General features: G+C 45.7%; 1 protein-coding gene across 1 annotated transcript; it reads left to right on the top strand.

Annotated features, from left to right (window-relative positions):
- The first annotated feature begins 8922 nt into the window (after positions 1–8922).
- Mis18a (MIS18 kinetochore protein A) lies at positions 8923–21951 on the top strand. The gene is made up of 5 exons (NM_001127523.2): positions 8923–9252; positions 11863–11929; positions 16388–16510; positions 20659–20752; positions 21467–21951. The coding sequence occupies exons 1-5, from the start codon at positions 8946–8948 to the stop codon at positions 21545–21547; spliced, it is 672 nt and encodes a 223-aa protein (NP_001120995.2). The 5' UTR covers positions 8923–8945; the 3' UTR covers positions 21548–21951.
- Positions 21952–25876: the final 3925 nt, after the last annotated feature.

Raw genomic sequence — 25876 nt, 5'->3', positions numbered from 1 at the left:
TCTCCATGGTGTGGATGGCTGTAGATCCACGAGGAAGCAGTCTAAACCCAGAGATCACCCCACCCCCTCCCAGCCTGCTTTACACTGGCAGTCTACAGAGTTTTGAGAACTGGTGCTAAATGAAAGTTGGTGTGTGTTTGTGTGGAGGGGTGGTGGTGGTGGTGGTGACAGGCCTCCTGTGTCTGTCTGTCTGCTCTCTCTCTCTCAATCTCTCTCTCTCTCTCTCTCTCTCTCTCTCTGTGTGTGTGTGTGTGTGTGTGTGTGTGTGTAGTGGTGACATGCCTCCTTTGTGTGTGTGTGTGCATATATATATATATATATATATATATATGTATATATATATATTTAAAGATAGTGTTTCTCTGTGTAGCCCTGGCATTCCTGGAACTCACTCATGTAGGCCAGGGTGTCCTGGAACTGAGAGCTCTCTCTCACTACCTTTGCCTCCTGAAAGCTGGGACTAACAGTGTGTACCACCACCACCCAGCTACATAATTGTAGAGAGGCACATATCCTGCTAATGGGTCTCCAGGTAACAGCTGCACAATATGGATAAGATATAGTAAAGCAGGAATTCAGAGGCTCTGGAGAGGGACAGAGAGACACAAGAACAAAAGGCAGGTCAGCACCGAGAGAAGGAATAGCACAGGTGGGGTTTGTATTTATTGTAGTATACATGTATGTGCACATACATATACACACATATACATTTACTTATATGTATAACATACATATACTCATGTACATAGATACTTGCTTAGCAATAGTCCAGGCTCTAGGTTTAGTACTTATTCCACAGTTAAAAAAATAAAATCGGCCAACTCAACTGGGAATTGTGTGTGTGTGTGTGTGTGTGTGTATTTTATATATTGTATATATTATTGTATTTGTATTTATGCCTGTCCTGGGGACATCCCACAGCAGAAAACAAAACTTCAATAGGTTTTAGTAGTCAGGGGGCAGAGGTTGGGGTAGGAGAATATTGAAATGGGTGTTGAGTAGGGAATCTTAGAGGGTGGAAGGCCATAGTTAGCCCCATGATGTTTACCTTGTCAAGGGCTGAGGGTGTACCTAGCTCAGTGGTACTTGCTTAGCAACATTCCAGGCTCCCGGAATAGCCCCTCATCCCATAGTTTAAAATGTAAGATTCATCAAATCCTTCACTGAAACAGAGAATCAAAATGAGAGGTGACAGCAGGCAAAAATCAACAGTTGAAGGACAGTGACACACTCTGGTCTCCACATATCACATACAATGCGATGTCTTTCTTTAATTTTGTTGCTGTGATGAACACCCTGACTGTCTTAGTTAGGATTGTATTGCTGTGAAGAGACAAGGCAACTCTTATAAGTCCAACGTTTAATTGGGGCTGGCTTACAGGTTCAGAGGTTCAGTCCATTGTCATCATGGCAGGAAGCAGAGTGCAGGCAGACGTGGTGCTGGAGAAGGAGATGAGAGTTCTACTTCTTGATCTGCAGACAGCAGGAGTAGACTGTGTGTGTCACACTGGCACATTCAGAGCCTCACCTCCACCATGACAAAAAATATTGCCACACCTCCTAATGGCACCACTCCCTATGGCCAAGCAATCAAACACATGAATCTATGGGGGCATTTCTAGTCAAACTACTGCACTGACCAAATCAACTTAGGGGAGAAAGGGTTTATTCAGTTTATAATTCCAGGTTTCCATTTATCCCTGGGGGGAGCCAAGGCAGAAGGACTCAGAGCCTAAGTTATATCATGTCAAGAGTGGAGAGGAACAAACACAACCATGCTGTCTGCTTCTGCTCAGCTGGCCTGCTTCACTCTTATGTGGTTTGGGGTCCAGCCTATGAAACGGTATCGTCTGCATTCAGAGTGAATCTTCTAACTCGGGTTCAGAAAGGCAACCAGAAGGATTCCCCACAGGCTCTCACAGCTTGACCTTAGGGAGCCTTCAGTCAGGCTTGACGCTAGCTCATGCCAAGCTGAAGCTCAAAGCTGCCTGCCACATACAGCAAAACGACCACTCTACCTGCACAAAGGCTTCAAAAGAGCAAGGCATTCATTCCATCTGCAGAAAGTGAAGTCGAACAAAGCCAATTCTGAGATGATACAGATACTGGAATTAGCAGACAAGGCCCCTAAAAGTAACCATTAAAATTAAATAATTTTAAAGAATAAAAATATAAAAGTTTGGAAAGTTTGTAGTGTTAGTAGTAAAGGGCATGCCAAAGTGGTTGCAGGTGAGTCCATTAGTTGGCTAAATAAACACATTAGCCAAATGTGGCTCTTCCTCACACAATTATAGGATGGGAAGAAATAGAAAATCTGCCACTCGTACAATTCATCACAATTATTCGATGGCAAGACTTTGGTGGACAAGTGAAAAATTGATGGATGTCAAATTAGGTGCTAAAAGTTTGAGGAGAAACATTTGCCTAGTTTAACCAGAATCTCCAAATTGTTAATTACTAATCTGAACACCAATTACACAGAGTAAAACAATCACAGGAAAACTCCAGGTCCTGCATCTCAAGTCACGGACAAGCAATGATGACGCATCTGTCACTTAATATGTGCACTGAGGGATACATCACCTCTGTGGTGCTCTTGTTAGGTCCATGGCCCCAGTAATTCTTGCACATGACTTTTATTCCAGCAACATGGTTGCTCTGGTAAGGGATCACATCCAAAGATATGATCCAGCTAGAATACAGACATGCCCTTAGTACACACCTTTGATCCCTCTGGCTGGAATACAGACAGGCCTTTGGTACACACCTTTAATCCTAAACAATGATGTCTAATTGAGGGGCAGACAAAGTGTTGAATCAGAAAAAGATTTGATAGAATGAGTCAGAGATAGGATATGCCCAACTCTCACAGAACAGACAGGAAAGAGAGGCTACTTAAAAAAGCAATGAGGGGGGTTGGGGATTTAGTTCAGTGGTAGAGCGCTTGCCTAGCAAGAGCAAGGCCCTGGGTTCGGTCCCCAGCTCCGAAAAAAAAGAAAAAAAAAAAAAAAGCAGTGAGGGAGAGAGAGTCAACTGAATTTAATTCAGTCTGGGCAGTTCAGTTTAGTGCAGTTGAGATCAGTTCAACTCAGAACAGAGAAGTTGTGTTCAAAGCAGGTCGGTTTTGTGGAGTTCAGAGGCAGGTTTTCCAAGCAGAGCAATTCAGTCAGGAGCTGAGAGAAGACAGCTGACTAGCTGGGTCAGAACAGCTCAACTGAACCTGCCAGCCAGTGCTCGGAAGGAACTAGAGTGAGATATTTGGCAGTAAGTCTTGGAGGCTGCAACATCCTAGACCTGGGTCAACAGATGAAGGCTGGAAGCTGAAGCCTTCAAGGTCCAGGCTCGCAGAAGATTAGACTGCATGGAGGCAAGGAGCTTCCAGGTGTAGGCTTAGGGAGAGTTAGATAGAAATGCCCTGGGCTCAGGGCAAGCCACCACATATTTGTAGAGCTTGGGTATGGCTCTCGTTTCATCCCTTCATCTGAGGAAATAAAAGCGACATTTACATTTGCAAACTCTGATTAAAACGCCAGGAAAAGCTACATCAAGGGTGTCCTACAAAATGACTTCCTGATATCTTTCAGAGGAGTCCATGCTGGGTTGGAAGCTGAGGACATGCTAAAGATTGATGTAGATAAAAGAGACAGACTCCTTACAGAACCATGGCATTCTGGGTTGGATCTTGGAACAGGAGACAAGAACATTACTAAGGAATCTGAGGAAGTCCATGTTGCAGGGTATTTGATCATGTTGTGAACTCCTAGTTTGTGAACTGGAAAAAAAACCTGTTTCTTGTTGTGGTGTGGTTCAGCCCTAGCACTCTTGGGTTAACCCAAGAGCTTTCTGTAAACAAGAGTTAAATAAGGTCAATGATCGGTCAAGAGGCAGAGCAATCAGTTGACAGGGAGTGAACCTAGGAAAACCCAGGGAGGAGAAAGGATCTTTGAATCTAAGGGTATTTAAGACAGTGTAGAGAGGAGTTTTTCCCTTCTGGGACCTGTTGGTAGAGAAGGAGGGTCAGCTGGGTGCTTTCTCTGCTTGTCTGAGCTAGCAGGCCTTCACCATAATCTCTGTCTCCCAAGTCTTCATTTGGTAATATTTATTTTAAAAATAAGTCCAACTGGTTGTGGTGGTGCACACCAGTAGGATTTGCTGAAGGAGGCAGAGGCAGGAGGATCACGAGTTTGAGGCCAGCCTGGGCTACACATTTGGGCTGGAGAGATGGCTCAGTGGTTAAGAGCACCAACTGCTCTTCCAGAGGTCCTGAGTTCAAATCTGAGCTACCGCACAGTGGCTCACAACCATCTGTAATGAGATCCGATGCCCTCTTCTGGTGTGTCTGAAGACGGCAACAGTGTACTTACATATACTAAATAAATCTTAAACAACAACAAAAAAGTCCAGAAAAATTTATATTTGATTAATAAGTGGCATTTTGCTAATGTCAATATTTTGGTTTTATTGAAGCTGTAAACTCTTTGCTCCATTTAGAACCTTTCTGTAAGGAACATAACTTTAAAAAACACTTATGTGACTTTGAATAATTTGATGGCTGTGCGGCCCTTTTTTTGTTAGGGAGTTGGCTCCACTCGAAAATTGTTGTCTGCCTGAAGAGCATGGGAACCTGAGTTGAGCCCCAGAACCCATGTCCCTTTAGTGCTGCCTGGGCTTTGGTTTTTAAAGATGGCTTGAGGCTCAGACTCGGTTTCTCATCCCATTCTTGTACGGCAAACACTTTGCTGACTGACCCATTTCCCAAGTCCAGAGAAATTACTCCTCATGAGTTCTGTTCATCTCGAAGGTGTGGCATGATAGCACTGTGTGTGTGACTTGAAACCTTTCCTATGGCAAACTTCAGAAGTGAGAACAAGCCACAGGGCATCCTGCCTTTGGGGTATACGCCAAAACTTGGGGTAGGGACCAGAGCTCCTGGTTCAAGAAAGCTTTTCAGAAGCTTTGGGGCTTCCCTAAAACTCAGGTTTATTTAAGTTTATAGAAGTAGTTAAGTGCTTGTGTTGAACTTAGCAGGTCGGGTGGGGTGTAGGAAAGGATTTCATCTCTGTGTAGGTATTTTAAACTGAGTTATTATAGATATAAATATGATATGTAGATATATTATAGATATTATAGTTACTATAGATATGAATTATAGATCTTCCTTTCTAATTGAACATAATTTTTTTTCCTTTCTTTTTTTCGGAGCTAGGCAAGCACTCTACCACTGAGCTATTTCCCCAACCCCTAATTGAACATAATTTAAGTAGGTCAGTTTGAAGTTTTCCATCTAATGGATTACTAACTGTTAAGGCGAACTTATTGGTGTGACAATAGTCTTGATTTAAAGAACTGGGGCAGGGGAACAAATTAAACATCTCCTCTCACCTTTTGGCTAATATTTAAACTGATCTTCCTGGCAGGTCTATGCTTTGAGATAACAAAGATAGGTTTACCTCCAAGAACTTGACTACCAGCATTGTTTCTCTTTAAAATGGTAAGATCTGGACAGCAACATTGTTCTTTTCTAAGTGTTCCTGTGAGGTAAGGGGGCCGCTCTTGTATGTGCTCAATATTTAACAATCCGGGCTCTCTTCTTCTGCCAGTTGCTTTGGGTCCTGTGGTCTCTGACTTTTCCTTTCAGAATGAAAAACACTGATGGGGTTGGGGATTTAGCTCAGTGATAGAGCGCTTGCCTAGGAAGCGCAAGGCCCTGGGTTTGGTCTCCAGCTCCGAAAAAAAGAACCAAAAAAAAAAAAAAAAAAAAAGAAGAAAAACACTGATGAGGATGTGTGGGTTTCTCAGTTTCATTCTGTTACAGTTTTTCTGAAAAGCACATGTTCTCCCTACCTTTTAAAGATTGATTTATTTATTTTTATTTTTTTTTTTTGGTTCTTTTTTTCGGAGCTGGGGACCGAACCCAGGGCCTTGCGCTTCCTAGGTAAGCACTCTACCACTGAGCTAAATCCCCAGCCCCTAAAGATTGATTTATTATGCATACTATGTCTGGCCAGGAGAGGGCACCAGATCCCATTATAGATCGGTTGTGAGACACCATGTGGTTGCTGGGAATTGAACTCAGGACCTTTGGAAGACCAAGCCAGTGCTCTTAACCGCTGAGCCATCTTTCCATCCCACCCCCACCCCCTACTTGTTTTTAACATTCTGGAGATCCAAGGTTCGGTTGAGGACTAGGAGATCATGGGAAGAGAGAAGACACACTATTTAAAGAACACCCTGCCTCTGAGGACAATTTTTAAGAAGGTGAGTGTAATCAGTGGTTATTAACTTCTCGCTTTTTCCTCAGCTGCCAGTGCGGTCCTGAGAATCTATAGCTCAGGCTGATGTGGTGGCTTAGAGGGTAAAGGCACTCATCAGCAGCCCGAGTTCAATCCCCAGGAAGAAAACAAGGCTTTGAGTTGTCCTCTGACACCTTCATGTTCTCCCTTAAATAAGTGTAAATAAAAATGAATCCACAATCTGTTCAGCCAAATGCTCAAGGTCTCATCCGTTTGTTTTTGTCTACTTCTTTTATTCATTCTCTCTCCCGTCTTTTCCTTCCCTTCCCCTCCCACCACACCTAGTTCAGCAAAAAAAAACATGGATTCTAGAGTGTTTAGTAATGACTGCTCTTCCTGCATCTACTGGGGATCTTGGGACTTTGAAGGGAAATCCCTGGAAAGGCTTGGAGACTATACAGGCTAATTGAGGTTCAGTGACGTGGAGAGGTTGGAGGTTCAGAGCCCAGTGACTTTGGGTAACCTTTACCCAAAAACCTCCCCTCCCCTGTATGAGACCACAGCCTTGCGACTGTTCAGTAAATCCTTTGATGTGTACGAACAGATCCCCGGCCTCTGACCCAAATGCCGAGGGTCTGTCCTGATGGCACCAGGTCTTCGGCAGCTTGTTCCCATTGCTTTCCTGTAATCTGCCTGCTGAGGTACCTTCCAGGGTATCTGAAAAGTCTGTTGGTTTCTGGTGCTCTTTGCTCTGTTCAGTCTTGGCATGCCTCAGGCAGGACGGCAGGGTTCTTGGAGGTTAAATATAGGTCCGAGAAGACTTGTCATTTCCTTGCCTCTGGCAGAAGAAACACACAGCTCTCCCGTGGTTGCATATCAAAGCCCATGCTGGCCTCCAGTCCTGGCCCTTCTCACTTTCTTTCTTCTCTACCCTAGGGTGTCCAGGACTGTTCCTCCTCCTCCAAACTTGCCAGTACTCTACAAAACAGCAACATTTCCCAGTCTCCTCTGTCCCCCATCTCTCACACATATCCCTTCTTCTGCAGACAGCCCTGGCCATACCCAGTCTGCTTCTTTTCCTCTGTGCTCTGGACATTTTCTTCTTTTTCTCTGTGCCTCTGCATATTTTCTTTCTATCTACGATTAAAAACCTTCCCCATTAGTCCTTGAACGGCCATTTAGGTGGTTCCTTTATTGTGCTCCCTCACAATTAAAACTGATGCTACATTGGAACATGGGATTTGGGGACACCTGAATCTGTTTGTTCTTGGGCCACAGCCACTCATGTTTGGCTCCGGCATACACTCTCTCTCAGCCACTTTGAGGTGAGAGCTCTGTTTCTTACAAAACAGGATGTGTTCTCTGAGGATAAAGGACTTCTGTACAGGGATATACCACTACAGAATTTTAAGCATTGACCATAGAATCCCAAAGTCTGAGCCAAACAACTGCCCACTGAATTCCAAAGATATTATGCAACGTGCACAACTCACATAGGCTGCATTGTGCATGGGACACAGGCAGCACCTTCAAAAGCAGTAGAGAGAAAACAACTCTATGGGTAGACAAATCCTAAATTATTTGATGCATTTTCTCCTACTTGGAAGCTAATTAATGCCGTTATGGTATCCTCACACACATCCCATTGCTCAGTTAATAGTCCAGGAGGTTACTGACCATTTAATCCTGTGAAGAATCAAGACTCAAGGCTGGCTTGTAATCCTAGCACGTGGGAGGCTGATGCAGGAGGATCGCCGTGGGTGGACAGCTTGGACAAAAATGAATCAAAAGAAACAAAAAGTTAAAAATCACACTTAGAGAAGGCAAAGTCGCCTTTCCAGTTTCCGGCCCTTTACTACCTTGGTCAGTCAACTCGAAGGTTTAGGATTCGAAACTTTTTACTAGGGGCCTGAGATACGAAAACAGGTGGTTGCGTATGCTGAAGTTTAACGAAGCGAACTGCGAAGTGTGACTTGGAGGAAAATACGGTGGTCTTTGCGTGTTGTTTCTTACTTCTGCATCCAGGCTGTCCCTGGTGGCGTCCCTCGGCTCTCCGCCAGCCTTCCCTTTAGCCTGTGGTCTTCTGAAGTCACAGGTTGACTTTCTGATGACTGACCGTCCTTCCCGCCCCTACTGTACTCTGACCCAGACAGAGTGAGTGACACTCGCCCACTTTGTAACCACAGTAATGCTGTCCCCTCCAGCTTCTCGTACTTTTCCCTTGCAGTGCAAGCCTGCGTAATGCTGGGTCTTTGAGGCAGGGGGTGTCTTTGGCTCGCCATCGATCCCTGATTTTTCTGGATCTAGGAAAGTGGGTCTCCGGGAGCAGACAGACTAGAATCAGGGATGTGGCTAGCAATACACCACTTGGAATTCCATGGAGGTGGGCCTGCTTACCAGATCTGCTTACCTAGCACCGGCATGTCCATTAATAATGTGGAAGGACTAGGTGAGCGGTTGCTTGTTTAATTCGAAGCCCTTAACTTTCTCAACGGCGGCGGAAGGACCTCCAACAAGCTAATTCACCTGCCTTTGCTTAGGAAGACGCCAGGACGCAGGCGCAATGAGCTAGGCTCGCTCCAGCCAGATAGTGAGCATGCGCCTTAGGCCCTACTTCGGGCCTCACCCTCCTCGGCGGTGCCCGCCTCTTGCTCCTTGCGCATGCGCAGCTGTGCTATTTCCCGTGAGGCTCCGGGGCGCGGCAAATTCGTCATGGCTGGTACATTTTCTCTGGAACCCTGCTCTACCTCTAGTTCGTGTAACCACCAGGGCAAGCGGAGCGAGTCTTCGCTGCTGGAGAAGCGGCTGTCGGAAGATTCGAGCCGCCATTGGCGGCTGCAGAAGTGGGCGAGCATGTCGAGCGCAGACGCGTCGAGGACACTGCTGGAGAGGCGTGAGGAGAAGGCTGCCGCGGCGGAGAACCCGCTGGTGTTCCTGTGTACGCGCTGTCGCCGGCCGCTGGGCGACTCGCTCACCTGGGTGGCTAGCCAGGAGGACACCAACTGCATCCTGTTGCGCAGTCAGTTTGGGCCGGGGCCGTGGGACCGCCTTCCCGCGTGAGGGTGCTGCGGGAGGGGTGGGGTGGGGGTGAGCTGTCCCAGCAAACCGTGGCGAGGGCATTCCTGTGGGTGGCTCACGAGTAACAGGGCTTTTTCTGGGGTCTTCCATCCCTAGAAGGGGAGCGGTTGAGCATCATCCTGAACGTTATTCAGAAAGAAATATCCAAGCGTTTTTAGCAAGGTGCTTCCTTCAGGGGAGTGTTTTCACATCTAACGGATTCTGTCAGCTGCTTTGGGTACTTTGTAGGCCGCCGCTGCTGGACTTAGTTTAGTGCCCTTGGGCAATCTGTTCAAAGGCTTTTGCCTCAGTCTCCAAATTGAGGGCTAATACATGGGATAACGGGGACGATAAGTGTATGTATGGTATATGGCCACAGGATTAGGCGATTTCTTTACTGGATGAGCTTCTTGATAGAGTTTAGTTTGACTCAAGCATTGCCACCATTAATTAGGGTAGCCTAAAATTGGGTTGAGATTTTTGACATAGTAGTTTTTTAATGGCTTTAAAAGAAATAACGTGTCTTTAATTTTTAATCCCCCGTTTTTGTAGCTTTTCTATCTTGCTTTCTGTGTGTATTAATACTGTTGTTAGGTTTTAAAAATTTAACCTGTGTGGATTAGATAATTCTATTTATCCTCATGTTAGTACTTTTTACTGAGTCTTTTAAACAGTAGGAGCAAAAAGATAATTCCATTCACTGGAATTATCCCTTTGCACCTATTAAACAATGCAGAAGGGTGTAAAAGCTTTTTTTTTTTTTTTTTTTTTGGTTCTTTTTTTCGGAGCTGGGGACCGAACCCAGGGCCTTGCGCTTCCTAGGCAAGCGCTCTACCACTGAGCTAAATCCCCAACCCCGTAAAAGCTTTTTAAAAAAATGACCTTCCAGATTAATTTCTTTTCCCTCTTGCCCCAGTTGGAGTGTTTTATTTACCTTCGTTCACATTTATGACATTTACAATTTTTAATTAATTTTTTTCTGTTTTATAATGGGGCTCTTACTGTTTCCAAGGATGACTTTGAACTAATGATCTAACCTCAGCTTTCTAAGTAGTGCGGATTACAGATGTGCACCCCTATATCTCACTCAACACTTAACACTTTATTTATAGCCACAACATGGTGATTTAGCTTTACTTATTTTAAGATTTATTTATTAAGTATTTATTATTATATATCCAGTATTCTGCCTGCATGTGTGCCTGCACACCAGATCTTGTTACAGATGATTATGAGCCATGCTGTGGTTGCTGGGAATTAAACTCAGGACTTCTGAAAGAGCAGCCAGTGCTCTTAACCTCTGAGCCATCTCTCCAGCCTTTATAATGTTCTATAAATTAATTTCCGAACCCCACTAGTTTTGTTAACATATTAAAAAAATTAGGGGTTAGAGAGATGACTTAGTGGTAAAGAGCCCTTGCAAAGGGCCAGGGTTCAGTTCCCAGCCCTGCATGGTGGTTTACAACCGTAGGTTACTGCAATACAGGGCGTCTGCTGCCACAGGCACCACCCCGTGCACTTGGTGCACACATGCATACAGACAAAACACTCAGAAATGAATAAAATTTTACAGTTTATAATTTCCCATTCTTGAGTTGTTTAATTATCACAAGTGTCCCCAAGGAAATGTCAAGTTTGGGTGCTGGAAAATGTCTTTTTGTTACCTTTATATGCAAATGCTGAGTGTCCCCCACCCCGGTGGGGGGATGTTCAGGTAGTAAAAAGGGTTCCAGGTCAATGTGGCCAAAGTGTGGATAAAGACAAACCTTAGAAAGGGACCAGGGAATGAAGGGACTTTAGGCTATGGTGAAACAATGGGGGTCTACTGCTGAGCGAGGAGTGACAGGATTCAGCTCTTCTGGAACAAGCACAGAGGAAGACTAGCACCACTGTAGCTGTGTCACCACAGCAACTCTCCAGGGCTTGCTCTCACCATACCCAGAGCCGAAAGAACCAAACTCATAGGATACATCCCAGCTTCTCCTTTGAGAAACCACATTTTTATGGGCATGGGGCTTGCTTAGCTAAGGCACCGCGGAAGACGGTGAAGTCAGGAGTTTGCCCTGGCTGTCCCACTCTCTGACAGTGCTTCTTCATTTCCCTCTGGAATGTTTGGTACCGTGTTCCTGGTCCAGCTGCGATGTGTCCAAACACAGGATGTCAGACTGGGACCCTTTACTTGTAGAGAAAGGAGCTCTGTTGGAATCTGGAGGCGCATTGGTGACCTCCCTCGTCCGACTTGCTCTTGGGCCCACTTGCACTCTCTCTGGCAACTTTTGGTTGTAGTTTACAGTTTGTGATACTCACAGGCCAAGCCCTACCACTGCTCTTCCCTGGGTAACATTGTTCATTTATTAATCCCACTGGTTTTCAGAGAAGGACGTGAAATAACTCTTGTCCCACCTCTTCTCCCTGAAGGCCCCTGTCCCGTTAGTGTTGGACCACATGCACCCCATTCCCCACCACTCTTTGGGCTCTTTAGTCTTCTGAGTTCTAAAATATAAGTTAAAGTTCCTGTCTGCAGATGTGTTACAACAAACACACTAACAAAGCCTTGCGACTCTCTTCCCAGGTGTCTCCTCTAACGTCTCTGTGGATAAGGAACAGAAACTGTCCAAGTGCAGAGATGAAGATGGTTGGTAAGTGAGGCCTTTGTGTGAGTATGTCAGAGAAAATTTTAATTTTAAGGAAAAGTCTTCTGTCATTCTGTGAGATTGCTTGGAATATAACTTTTCATGGTAATTGAATGCATTTAAAAGAAGTAAGAATCTATTATTTGGTGGTGCTAGCCTCCCCACACCCTTTTAAGATTTATTTCTTTTTTTTTTTTTTTGGGGGGGGGGGGAGCTGAGGACCGAACCCAGGGCCTTGAGCTTGCTAGGCAAGCGCTCTACCACTGAGCTAAATCTCCAACCCCAAAGATTTATTTCTTATATAGAAGTACACTGCAACTGTCTTCAGACACACCAGAAGAGGGCATCAAGAGGGCATCAGATCCCATTACAGATGGTTGTGAGCCACTATGTGGTTGCTGGGAATTGAACTCAGGACCTCTGGAAGAGCAGTCAGTGCTCTTAACCACTGAGCCATCTCTCCAGCTCGGTGATAGCCCCTTTAGGTAGGAAAGTGGCAGTTTCTAAGATTTTGAAGATGTATCTAACGCTGACTTTAGGGCTTTGAGTTTGGTGCCAAAGAAGATGGAAAATAAATGTAGAAAATATCTATCGTAAAATCTCCAAGTTGAAAATGTCCTGCTCCAGTGCTGCCTGCCTTTTCCTCGTGTTGGCACAGACAGAAAATACGAACACAGAGCCCCACCCACACCTGACTCGGGTGTGCAGACCGGACACAACAGTCCTAGGTTCCATGTGGTCCCTGCTGGGGCCGAGGGCACAGAGAACTTGTCATGGCTGATGCCTAATGTCTGACCAGTGCTGTCCTCAGCACACTGAGTAGAAATTTCTGCCTTTTCTATCTGCTACCCCAGATAGGAGCTGTGTCTTGCTGAGGTGGAGAGACTAATTCAGGTTGTACTCAGAGAAGCAAGAGGTGGCACTGACTTGAAGGTTTTAATAATGGTTTTAGTAATATTCAAATGTCCCATTCAGATAAAGTGTTAGAGAAACCGGAAGGCAAATCACATTGATACAGATAAAGATGATGTGGGTGTGACAGATTATGCTGCTGGCAGGTAGATGATTACAGTTTGAAAATCTCAACTTCATATATTTTTAAATATGTATGGGTGTTTTGCAACTATGTACGTAAGTTCACCATGTGTGTGTCTGGTGCCCACGAAGGTCAGAAGAGGGCAATGGAACCTTGGGAGTTACAGACAGTTGTGAGCTGCAGTGTGGGTACTGGGAATTGAACCTGGTTCTCTACAAGAGCAGCCAGTGCTCCTAACCATTGAGCCATCTCTCCAGCCCAGAAATCTCAGCTTCAGATGATGTTTCATTTTGTGACCAAGGACAGTAATCCCCAGGAGAGCTCCTCTGGCTAGAGCGCTGATTCAGGACCTCTTACAGGGCTGTTGGCATTTGCCTTCCTGCCTCTGAGGCATTCTTTCTTTCGATTTCCCAGCTTGAGTCTTTCAACGTCACCTTCTCCATGTGTGTCAGGTCCACTGTTTATGTACTCATCTATGTTAATGGGAATTAAGTCAGCTTCAAGTTGAGAAGGGAACTGCTTTTTGAGAAGTCAGCCATCTAGATTTGAGCTCTTTACCTGCATTACCTATACCCATCATTTGTATTGCCTTAAATTGCCTTGGGTTTCACTAGGGCCCTATGAAATACTGTATTGTTTTGGGATGCTTATGCATTTTTCAAGGTCCTTTCTACTGAACATCTGGCTGAGTCATTGCTGTGGTCAATCAAGCCATGGGACGGGCATCAGAGCCGGGCTGTAGAGCTAGCAGTACTGTCTGTTTTTCTCATTTCTATCCTTTACCTAGGCTCTTAGGATTGAGCCAGTTCTTGTTTAAAGTTGCTTTATAGTGCCTGGTATTGCTTCTCAGTCTTGTTCAGTGATGGGCTGAATTAGGCCCAATGATAGTGGCCATCTACTCCCGACTGTTCCCCAAGGGTATTCTAGGCTCTGGGTTAGTGTGGACTGTGATGAAGAACATGTACTGGCTAGTTTATGTTAGCTTAACTCTAGCTAAGGAGGAGGAGGGAATCTCAGTTAAGAAAAGCCTCCATAAGATGTTGTAGGCAAGAATGTAGGGCATTTTCCTAATTAGCGATCCATGGGGGAGGGGCCAGCCCATGGTAGATTCTGTAAGAAAGCAGGCTGAGCAAGAGATAGGGAACAAGCCAGTAAGCAGCACCCTCCATGGCCTCTGCATCGGTTCCTGCCTCCAGGCTCCTGTCTTGTTTGAGTTCCTGTCCTGACTTCATTCAGTGATAGACTATGATGTGGAAGTGTAAGCCTGATAACCCTTTTCCTCCCTAAGTTGCTTTGATTATGGATACAATAGAAACGCTAGGACAGACAGATCCCTTGAAGTTGGAGTTACGGCAGTATGAGCCACTATGTAGATTCTGAGAACCCCACTCGGTGCTCTGCAAGAGTGGTTCTGCTCTTAGGCACTGACCCATTTCCTGACCCCAGCATGTATACACTGCTTTGTCTGGCTCTTCAGTGGCAAGAACAGTACTTAGTGATAGCAGGTCCCCTATTAAGGAGGAATTAAAGTACTTGGAAATATTAATCCATTGTGGTGTACATTTCAGTACTTTAATTAAGAGTAGACTAAAAATCCAATAATAATTTGGTAAATGTTGGGACTGTAATTTTCTTACAGAATGGTAATTTAAATACACTATTTGCAAAGGCTTTTGGGAGACATTGGACTGATTGTAAGGACATTTTAAAGATGTGAGTGGGCACAGAGGGAGAGCCAAGTCTGTGGAACAGGAGCTGAGAAGACTGGGACAGTTGTGCAGAGAAATAATGGAAACTGAAGTAAAATGCTGTGAGTCGCCTGTGTTGACCTATCTCTAGTTGATGGTAAAGTGTTTATGTCAAAGTACGGTGTAAGGAAACAAGGCAGGTCTAACCAAGACAGCAGATGCAGTCAGCAACTGAGTTACCTCCCTGGTTGTGATGACACACACCTATAATCCCAGCACTCGGAAGGTCGGAGGCAGAAGGATCAGGAGTCAGCCAGGAACTTGTCACAGCTGATCTCGCATGTGGCATCATCGCCCCACTGTGCAGAACATTTCTTAAAGTCTGCACACCTGCCTGCCCACTACAGCAGCAGAGCTGCGGACTGGTGAGTGACAGGGCATATTTTTGTTTATTTGTCTCTTGATTTTGAAGACAGGGTTTCCATGTGTAGCCCTGCCTATAGTGGGGCTTGCTGGATGAACCAGGCCAGCCTCATGCTTAGAGATCCTCCTGTCTCCCAAATGCTGGGATAAAAGGTGTATACCGCCATGCCTGGTCTGTGAGTCAGACTGGTTCTGTTGATACAGTACAGGGCTAATGCTTACACCAGACACCTGAAATGTTTGTTCTCTGTCATTATAGAGAAAAATTGCCTGTTTTCCTACCTAGAATATTAATGATGGGTTGGGCTTTGTAAAAGATATATGGAATCTTGTTTGGATTTGGACTTTTATATGCATCTTTATTTTTCTATCTATCTATCTATCTATCTATCTATCTATCTATCTATCTGTCAATCAATCATCTACCTATTTTACATCCTGCTCACTGCCACCCTCCTAGTCATCCCCTCCCACAATCCTTTCCCCATTCTCCCCTCCCCTTCTCTGAGTGGGTGGGGTCTCCCCTATATATTCCTGCCACCATGGCACATCAAGTCTTTGCAGGGCTAGGTGCATCCTCTCCCACTGAGGCCAGACAAGGCAGCCCAACTATAAGAACAGGATATTTGGAATCTTTCTGTTGCTTTTCCAGATTTTAAATAGTTTGTCTTAATCCCAGATCAAGGACTCTGTGTCCTGGGAAACCCTGCCTTGGCATTTGTTTACATTTCTTATCATTTGTTGTCCATGGTGGTGTGGCCTAGAGCTGTGCTTGCAGTTCTGCAGTCTTTCTGCCTTTGTTCTTTTCTTCCTCATCTATGTGACTTAATATGTCAGAGTGAAGCTGTGTGTGGCGATGCAGTCTTGTCACCCCAGCACTTGCCATGGGAGGATGGTGTAGGAGGGCTGGGCTACAGAGGAGACCCTGTCCCAAGAACAACAGAACAACAACAGCAGCAGCAGTGGTCGCAGTAGCCCCTGTCTACCTCAACTACCTAGGGGTTTATGGACCTTACTTAGTTTAAGTTCATTTTTACTTCTTTAAGTCACTCTGTATGTGTGTGTGTGTGTGTGTGTGTGTGTGTGTGTGTGTGTGTGTGTGTGTGTGTGTGTGAATGTGTGTCTGTCTGTCTGTCTATGGAGGTCAGAGTTTCACTATATGGGTCCTGAGATCGAATCAGGTTGTCAGGTTGTCATTGTCAGCAAGCACCTTTACCTGAGCCATCTTGCTAGCCCCAGCTCATGGATTTTAGCAGGGAGGACTCTTATCTTAGGGACTGCTGCTCTCCCCTGAGTGGTGGCGTTTCTCTGTTGCAGCATCCTTGAGACGTTGTACTGTTCAGGCTGCTCCCTCAGCCTTGGCTATGTGTACAGATGCACTCCCAAGAACCTGGATTACAAGAGGAACTTGTTCTGCCTCAGCGTTGAAGCCGTTGAAAGGTAGGTGTAATAGATAAGTGCTGCCTCTTGACTGGTTCTCTCTCATAGAACTAGGTATGCAGAGCTGTGTAAGAACAACAGCACTGGGGTTGGGGATTTAGCTCAGTGGTAGAGCGCTTGCCTAGGAAGCGCAAGGCCCTGAGTTCGGTCCCCAGCTCCAAAAAAAAGAACCAAAAAAAAAAAAAAAAAAAAAAAAAGAACAACAGCACTGTACTGTGTCAGCACTGTAGGGTTCTGGCCGAAAAGCCAGTGGTCACCCTTGACCCAACTTTGGGTCTAATTTATTTGGTATCGGAAAAGACAGACAGATTATAGGAGAACATGTGTGACCCCCCCCCACCCCTTTTTTTTAAGTAAAAATCAATTGAAGTTTTTGTTTATTTATAATTTATTTTACTTTTTTGGTTTTTGTTTTGTGAGATAAGATTTTTCTTTGTAGCCCTGGCTACTCTGTAGACCAGGCTGGCCTCACACTCAGAGATCTGCCTGCCTCTGTCTCTTGAGTGTTGACACTAAAGGCATGTACCACCGTTTCAGTACAGACTCTTAGCTGACTTCAAAGTTAAGATCTCCTTGAAGCAAATACTTCTGCTTTGCAGGTCTGGGATTGCATGTGTAAGTTTGCCTGGCAAGGTGTTTTTAAGCAATTGTGTGGACCAGTATGTACTGTCCATACTTTCCTGTCCCCATTATGAACTTCCTAGAACAGTGGTTCTCAACCTTTCTAGTGCTTTGACCCTTTAATACAGTTCCTAATGTTGTGATGACCTCCAACCATAAAATGATTTTCGTTGTTACTTCATGACTATAATTTTTCTACTGCTGTGAATTGTAACGTAAATATCTGTTATGCAGGATGTTTATGTGAAAGGATTGTTTGACCTCCAAAGGGAGGTTAAGAACCATTGCCTTCAAAGTTCCTGAAGAGGGGCTGGGGATATAGCTCAGTGGGTAGAATGTTTGCCTAGCATATATAAAACCCTGGGTTCAGAGCCCAGCACTGTATAAACTGAGTGTGGTGGTGCACACTGGGATCTCAGCCCTTGGGAGGTGGAGGCAGGAGGATTGGGACTTGAAGCTACACAGAGAGTTGGCCTGGAGATCCATGAGACCGTCATAGAACCACTCTAACTCCCAAAAAGAATGGCATGAGGAATCTGTTACTGAAGGAGTTCCTTTGATATTTTAGAAGACTAGAATATGAGTTCAGTTATTTACTGTAATAAGGAACTGTAATTTTTAATTATATTTGTCACCTTTTGAAACCAGCAAGTTTAAGTAAAAATTTTATAATCTACAAACCAGTTCACATGAAAGAATCACTAAGCAAGCAGTGCTCCATGTTACAACAGCATACGTGTGTGTCTGGTAGTCCATGTTTGATTAGCAGGCTGGGTCCCGGACAGGTGATCCCTTAACCTGTGAGCTGCTCATTAGGGTCAGCGACAGCGAACTGAGGGTGCACATGTCTGTAAAGGAGAGGGCATCTCAGCCATGAGTGCTCACCCTCCGGAGGCTGAGCAGGGGTGAGGCCAACCCTGGTTACCCAGCAAGATCTTCTCTTAACAGTAAATAATGATAAAATGGAAGACAGAATTTTAATCCAGGGGGATTGGAGCAAATCCCTCTCTGTTTTGTTTTGTTTTGTTTTGTTTTGTTTTGTTTTGAGACAGGGTCTTACTATATAGTCCTGGCTTGCCTGAACTTGCTGTGTAGACCAGGCTAGTCTTCAACTCAGAGATCCACCTTCCTCTCCGCCTCTGTCCCTGCCTCCACCTCCCAAGTGCTGGAAGTAATGCTGTGCACCATACCTGCTGACACTGTTTTTATTTTTAAAGAAGGAGTGGTTTCTTTGGCTCAGCCTTTGGGGTGCAGGGTGGAGAGGGTGTTCACAGCCTGAGGGTGCAGGGTGGAGAGGGTGTTCACAGCCTGAGGGTGCAGGGTGGAGAGGGTGTTCACAACCTGAGGGTGCAGGGTGGAGAGTGTGTTCACAGAGCCTGAGGGTGCAGGGTGGAGAGGGTGTTCACAGAGCCTGAGGGTGCAGGGTGGAGAGGGTGTTCACAGCCTGAGGGTGCAGGGTGGAGAGGGTGTTCACAACCTGAGGGTGCAGGATGGAGTGGGTGTTCACAACCTGAGGGTGCAGGGTGGAGAGGGTGTTCACAGAGCCTGAGGGTGCAGGGTGGAGAGTGTGTTCACAGAGCCTGAGGGTGCAGGATGGAGAGGGTGTTCATAGCCTGAGGGTGCAGGGTGGACAGGGTGTTCACAGAGCCTGAGGGTGCAGGGTGGACAGGGTGTTCACAGAGCCTGAGGGTGCAGGGTAGAGAGGGTGTTCACAGAGCCTGAGGGTGCAGGGTGGACAGGGTGTTCACAGAGCTGGAGGCAGCTGGTCACACTGCACCTTCAGTCAGGAAGGAGAGAGGTGGGATTCACAGCTTCTTTTTCTCATTTTAAGGTCAAGGTGGGGGTCTCACTCTCTGTCCCTTGCTAGTCTTGAACTCAATGATCCTCCTGCCTCAACCTTTGAGGGGCTAGGATGCCAGGCTAAAAAAAATTTAAAATGATACTATCAGTATAAAAGAAAAAAATGTAAAATATTTTTTTGTAGAAGATCACAATATTGAAGTTATTTTTCTCCTTAAGAATTGAATTTAGGGGGGCTGGGGATTTAGCTCAGTGGTAGAGCACTTACCTAGGAAGCGCAAGGCCCTGGGTTCGGTCCCCAGCTCCGAAAAAAAGAACCCCCCCCCAAAAAAAAGAATTGAATTTAGGGGGGTTGGGGATTTAGCTCAGTGGTAGAGCGTTTGCTAGGCCCTGGGTTCGGTCCCCAGCTCTATTAAAAAAAAAAAAAAGGAAAAAAAAAAAGAATTGAATTTAGGATCCTTGTTACCTTATGGGACAGGGTATGAACCCATGCTGAGGGGTCTGAATTTATTATAGAAGTGTTTGCCCGGTATAACATTTATTTACAGTTTAAAATTTTTTTAAATCAGTTTTTTTCCAGTTTATTCCTTTTTTTCTAAAGAGGGATTAATCACTGTCTATGGTTTTTTTACTATGCTTTTTTCCCCAGGAATATAAACCGTAGGTTTTCCAAAAGAAGACTTATTATTTCTTTATCATCTTATGTGTCTGGGTGTTTGCCTGTACTCATGTCTGTGCACTACATGGGTGCAGTGCCTGTGGAGCAGAAGTGAGCATTGGATCTCTGGGGGCAGAATTAGGCCATTGTGAGCTGCCCTGTGGGTGCTGGGAACTGATCTAGAGCCACCGGGAGAGCAGCCAGTGCTGCTGAGCATCTCAGCCCTGGACACTTACTGACAAGATGGCATGAAGTCACTGTATGAGGAGAAGTGGGAAGGAGTGTGTCCCTCCTCGTGTGGAGATTGATGAGGTAGTTCATGGGCCAGGCTGCTGCCGCTTTTTTTAAAAAATAAAATTGTAATACTTATTCAAACGATCATCCCCCGTAACCCTAGAGAGCTGTGTAAAACACAAATTGAGGTTGTCTGACTCTTACTTCTTAAAACTTTTCTTACTTTGTGTTCGTGGGTGTTTTGCCTGTGTGTATATGTGTGTGCCACGTGTGAGGTCAGCAAAGGCCATCAGACCCCAGAGCTGGAGTTAGGGAGGGTGAGCTGCCTGCCACGTGGGTGCTGGGAGCCAAATGAACTCAGCTCCTATAGGAGTGGCAAATGCTCGTAACCGCCACTGCCTGTCTAACCCTGAGGTTGTTCAGATCCTGGTACTCAGGGTCTGTCTGTCCCACAGATGTGAAATAGACACATTTCCTGTCTCTGGAAAGCCGTGTCAAGCAAGCAGTGGTCTCTTAGGTTTGCTCTGTTTGTCCTTGGGTCTCCAGCTGTCATGGTATTTTGCCACCTGACTACCTGAGGAGGAAGAGGAGGAGGCTTAGTCCAATAGTGAACTATTTCTAATAGAAAGTGAGAATGTGGGGCTGTCTGCCCAAAGCCACCCCAGGGAGGGGTGAGCTTATGTACTTTGGCCTCCTCCGGTCTCCATGAAGAGACAACGGCTGTGTTTAGTTATTTGGTGCTCAGAGTCATGGACTTAGAGCTGGCATTGTGAACTACTATAAATTTGATGTTTATTCCTTTTCTTACTTAACTCTGTAATGTACTATACCTCAGTTATACCTTAGGGTCCTCTGAACAGCAAATCGTGTCAGAAGAGGAATTTTTCAATCTTGAAAGCAGAGTTGAAATAGAGAAGTCTATAAAGCAGGTAATTTTACTCTAAGTTTATGCCTTTGAACGATTTTCCGAAGTGATAAAATGACCCCTGCACATGACCCCATGATGTCACTGGTTTTTCCTCTTAGCACTTTCATGGTGACACAGTCTCATGGCCTGTTAGGGAGCTGGGCTATGAGCTGTGGGATGTATCAACACTGAGCACATCCCACACCGAGAACCAAGACAGCGCACGTTCTAAAGCAGAAATGCACCCCTGAGCCACCAATATTTAAATTGTTTTCATTCTTTCTCATGTGTCTGTGTTTGCGTGTTTTGCCTACATGTCTGCATGGGCACCATCTGCATGCGTGGTGCCTGTGGAAGTTGGAAGAGTGTGTCCGATCCCCAGTCAGGTCTCAGGATTGAACCCAGGTTGTCAGGCTCGGCCACAGGTACCGGTACCTGCTGAGCTATCTGTGGCCTCAAGCGAATTGGCTGGGCTGGTATACACAGCTCACTGTTGAATACTAATATTTCCTGACACTGGCAAGATGGCGAATGCATGTGTGACTGCATGGTGGTCTGTGACTAAAGCTAATAAGATTATCAGGATGTGTCAGTCACTCTGATAACGAGTTTGGTAGAGCAAACATGTTTATGTCACACGTAGCATTCAGAGTGGCATGGCTTATTCTAATCATTAAACTCTGAGTAATGAATCATGCTTACACTTGTATTTCTCCCCGCCTTTTCAATGTGGTAGATGGAGGACGTCCTGACAGTCATGCAAGCGAAGCTGTGGGAGGTGGAATCAAAACTGTCCAAGGCTGGCCGGTACAGCTGAGCTGGCTCCGTGCCCGCCATGGCCACCCTGTTCCTAACATGCTGTTCCTCTGCCCTTACTGTAGGAGAAGAGGTAACTGGTGTCCTTATGTGAACTTTAAAGCCAGTTCAGGATACATGCTGGAATGGGATTTGGATGTTTTAATTTTAATATAAAAAACTGAGGTGATTTCCTGTCTTCTTTTTCTATTAAATATGTGTATGTGTGTGTGTATGTATGTATGTATGTGTGTATTTTTTGATCTTTTAAAAACTTTGTTACTTTAAATACTTTGAATATTTAAGAATAGAGAGAAGAGGGGTTGGGGATTTAGCTCAGCGGTAGAGCGCTTGCCTAGCAAGCGCAAGGCCCTGGGTTCGGTCCCCAGCTCCGAAAAAAAGAAAAAAAAAAAAAAAAAAAAAAAAAAAAAAGAATAGAGAGAAGAATCTTGTTTTTCCCATCTACTTTGTAAAATACCCTTGAAAGTTAGTGTTGAGCCTCTCTGAAAAAGCTGTCAGTTGACTTGTTAGAATGGTTTGGGTTTGTGTAGAATAAAGTACCATTGTGCCATGAGACCCCCATTTTGCTGTGTGCTACTTCCTGCTTAAAGTGTCTGGAGGATACTTATCCAAGCGCAATCTCTGTGGTAAGCTTTTAGTGGGATGTATTAGATTTTGATTTTCTATAATGCAATACTTTTATAAGGAATGTATTAATTTTTATAATAAGAGAATAAAAATTTTGGAAGTGCTTGAACATTCATTCGTTTTTTGTTTGTTTGTAAACTAAATTGATATCTAAGTGAGATTAAAAAAAATTCTGGGGCCTTGAAATTTCCAAACTCAGCAAGCACTGAGCTCTGCTCGGGCAGCCCCTTTCCTAGGTACAGATGTGGCCCATCACAGCACTCTGCAGGGCTGACTCTCTCGCAGTGTCTGATCGTTCTGAGAACGCCAGAGTGTATCTGGGAGCATGCCCCTAGGCCCTGGGAGGCTTTGGGGGCATTTCAGATCCAACGGGGATGTATGTATGAACTCTGCATTCTGTGGTCTTATTTAACAATTGGATGCACGCATCAAACAGAACTTGGGCCATGCAGGTGCCTGTGGTTTGCAGGAGCTGGCATCGGAAGTGGTAGCAATACCTGAGCTGCTGGTAGACCACTGGCAGCTTGAAGCTGGGCAGAGAGGGGTGGGTCTTACACTAGAGAAATCAGCAAGTACTGGAAATGGTCAGGCTTCCCTCTTCCTTCCCAGCGGGTTCCCCAGCCATACAATCTATTTCAACCCTGCTCTATAGCTTAACATTTAGAAGAAAATACTCATGTACGAAAGACCGTTCTGAATGTCTCATTTGTTAAGTGAAAAATAAAAATGTTTTACAACCATAGGGATTAGAGCTACATCCTACATTTCTGCCAGAGAAAAAGCAAAAACTTGAAAACAAGTGACTTGGAGTCTTACTAGTTATTGTCATATACACCATTCCGAGACAGGATTTCCCTGTGTAGCCTTGACCTGGAACTCACTCTGTAGACCAGGCTAGCCCCAAACTTAGAGATCCACTTGTTCCTGCTTTCTAAGCACTGGGACCAGGGGTGTGCACCACCTCTGCCTGGCACATGTTAAACCATTTTTATTCTCCCTGAATAAGGAGACATCAGCGTCTGCCTGTGCACGAACTGAGGAAGTGCTAACTGCCCTTCATCTAACCACACGTGTGGCTACTCATTAATCCTTGTAGTGACACCTTTCCCTTCCTCTGTGCGTGCTTGGACACACGTGTTCATGAATGTGTGGAGGCCAGAGATGTGTGTCAGTTGTCCTTTATCTTTCTCTAACTTGGTTTATGAGACAAGGTCTCCTGCTAACCCTGGAGCTTGAAAACTTGGCAAGACTAAGTGGCAGTGACCCCAGGGATTGCTCTGTCTCTGCCTCCAGCTCTGGGATTATGGGTGTGTGATGCTGTGGCCAACTTTTATGTGTGCAAGGGGGATGGCGCGGGAGGGATCCACATACAGCTTTCAGGAGTTCATTCTACTGTGGGCCCCAAAGATCCAACTTAGGTCTTCGGGCTCGGAGGAAAGTGTCCTTACCCATTGGGCACCTTGTCGTCCACCCTGTTGATCCGGCCCTGTGCGTTCGTCTGGCTGGCTGAGGATTTGCTGCTCAGGCATGTCTCATACCTGCTGTTTCCTCTGAGGCCCTGCGACGTGATGTCGTCACCGCAGGTCACTCATCGGTGGTTATTCCTCAATCAGTAAATCACTCACTTCACTACCTCAATTGATTCTGTATTCTACACTTGGGGAAACAGTTCTTTTAGGACTGAGATGTCCTCATCTGGCTTGAGAACCAAAGTGTCGGACCCTGGACACTGAATGGAGACCATTGAACGACAGTTTTTAGATGAACAGAGCAGATTTTATCCCATCCACCTGCTCATGAGTTACAAGTGTAATGGCACCGCTGGCCAAAGCTAAGCTGAGAGAAACAGCGTTGTCTAAAATTCCCTCAGTGTTTTAGAATTAACATGTAAGGATAAAAAGAGCTACCCCTAAATGAAGTGGTAGTGCAGGGCTTAGCATAAAACACAGCTATGTAAATAGGAATCTGTGGGAGGGGTTTACCAACCTCAACTCATTTACATGTCTAATTATTCCACCTGTGATCCTTCTACTGTTGTGTCTGTTCCGTCTTTCTCCTCCCACGCGGCTCAAAATACTTTGTATTAAAAACTTTTTTCCCCCCTCTAACCAAATACAGTGAGTTTTTAGAGGTGAAACGGGACTCCGATCACAGCAGGTGATCACTGTGCCAAGTGTGAGCATCAGGTCCTGCAGACAGGCGGCGAGCGATTTGCAGATGAGCACATCTCAAGAGGGAATTTGGAGGTAAATAGATCAGAGAGCTCCTACTGCACCCAGCCAGCCCCAGTGCCGGGAGAGCCAGCAATAGCTTTGTTTCCGAGGAACGTGAACACAGGGCACAGACACACGCCAACCCAAAGGAAGGCTCTCCATGTTGGGATGGACTGTGCTCCCCAAGGAGAACGATCTAAGAGCAGCCACCTCAGGTTTGCAGGAGTAAGTGGTCCCAGGGTCTCTGCATTGACGAAGAACTATACTGCCCTGCAGCCTCCTGGGTTGGGAGGACAGGAGCCTCATGGAAATGCCTTCCCGAGACGTGCAATCCCCAGAGTGAAGAGGCCTTCGTGGGGGGACTGTGCTGGGGCATCCCACATGGCAGAGACTCCTTAGAGTTCTGGAACTACTCAGAGTGGAGATCTCTGTGGCAGAGGTCTCAGAAACACAGACTTCGGGCCTCCCCCGCAGTTCACAACTGGAACTTGTGCTTCCTGAGGCTCTGGTCATGTTCAAGAGTGTAGCAAGCGGGCCGGGGGCTGCCTGTCCACTCCACCTCTTCCAAGTACAGTAGGTTGACATCACTTAGACAGAGCTAGATTTTCCCTTCTTCCTCAATCAGACCACAAGGGGCCGCATTTCACCACATAAATATTCACCATGTCTGGGCTGCTCATTGGCACGGGGACAAGCTCAGTGGCTGCTGGAGTCCCTTCTTGATAGCTTGGACTAGCAGAAGCTCCTCAGTTAAACTGCACAGTCAGGGGTCCCCAGCTCCTTTTGCACCTCAGCCCCCTGTCAGACTACTAACAGTTTTTCAGCTCATCCCTAAAACTGTTTCTGCCTACGCTCTCACAAGCAGTCTCCCAGACTTGGGAAGTTAATGCTGGTTTCTCTTTCACTCGCCTCCCAAGTTGCCGGGACTCAGGTTCATGACTAAGTCCCTCCCAAGTGCTGAATCCCTCATACCTGTGTCTGCCAGCTCCTTTTGGAATTGCCAACTGAGAGGTGTCAGACTTTGGGGGGAAATACTTATCACCCCCTCTAGAATGCCTGACTCATAAGAGACTTCCCAAGAGCCCTCCCCATTTGTCTCAGCACCACCAGTTTCTTAGGAAGGCCAATCCACCTTCAGTGGATTAAGGTGTGGAAAACACCTCCGGCTAGTTCCGTTTCCAAAATGCAGATGCACTAAAGCCACTGGCGCTGGCCCTCTCTCCACAGCCTCCACAGCCATGAATTCAAAGAACCCCAGATGAAAATCCCACAGGAGCTGAGGAGAGAGCTTAGCAGGTCAAGTGCTTGCCTTGCAAGCATAAGGGTCTGAATTCAATCCCTGGGACCCATATCAGGAGCTGGTCATGCCTCCGGGTGCCCGAGTAATCAGCACTGGGGAGGTAGACAAGAGGCACTCTGGGATTTAGTGGCCAGCAGTGTCAAAGGCCTCAGTGAGAGACTCCATCTTAACATAAAGACAAGAAAGATGG

Source organism: Rattus norvegicus, chromosome 11 (assembly GCF_036323735.1).
Source record: "Rattus norvegicus strain BN/NHsdMcwi chromosome 11, GRCr8, whole genome shotgun sequence".
Taxonomy (NCBI): Eukaryota; Metazoa; Chordata; class Mammalia; order Rodentia; family Muridae; genus Rattus; species Rattus norvegicus.
This window is presented reverse-complemented; position numbering and strand designations above follow the sequence as displayed.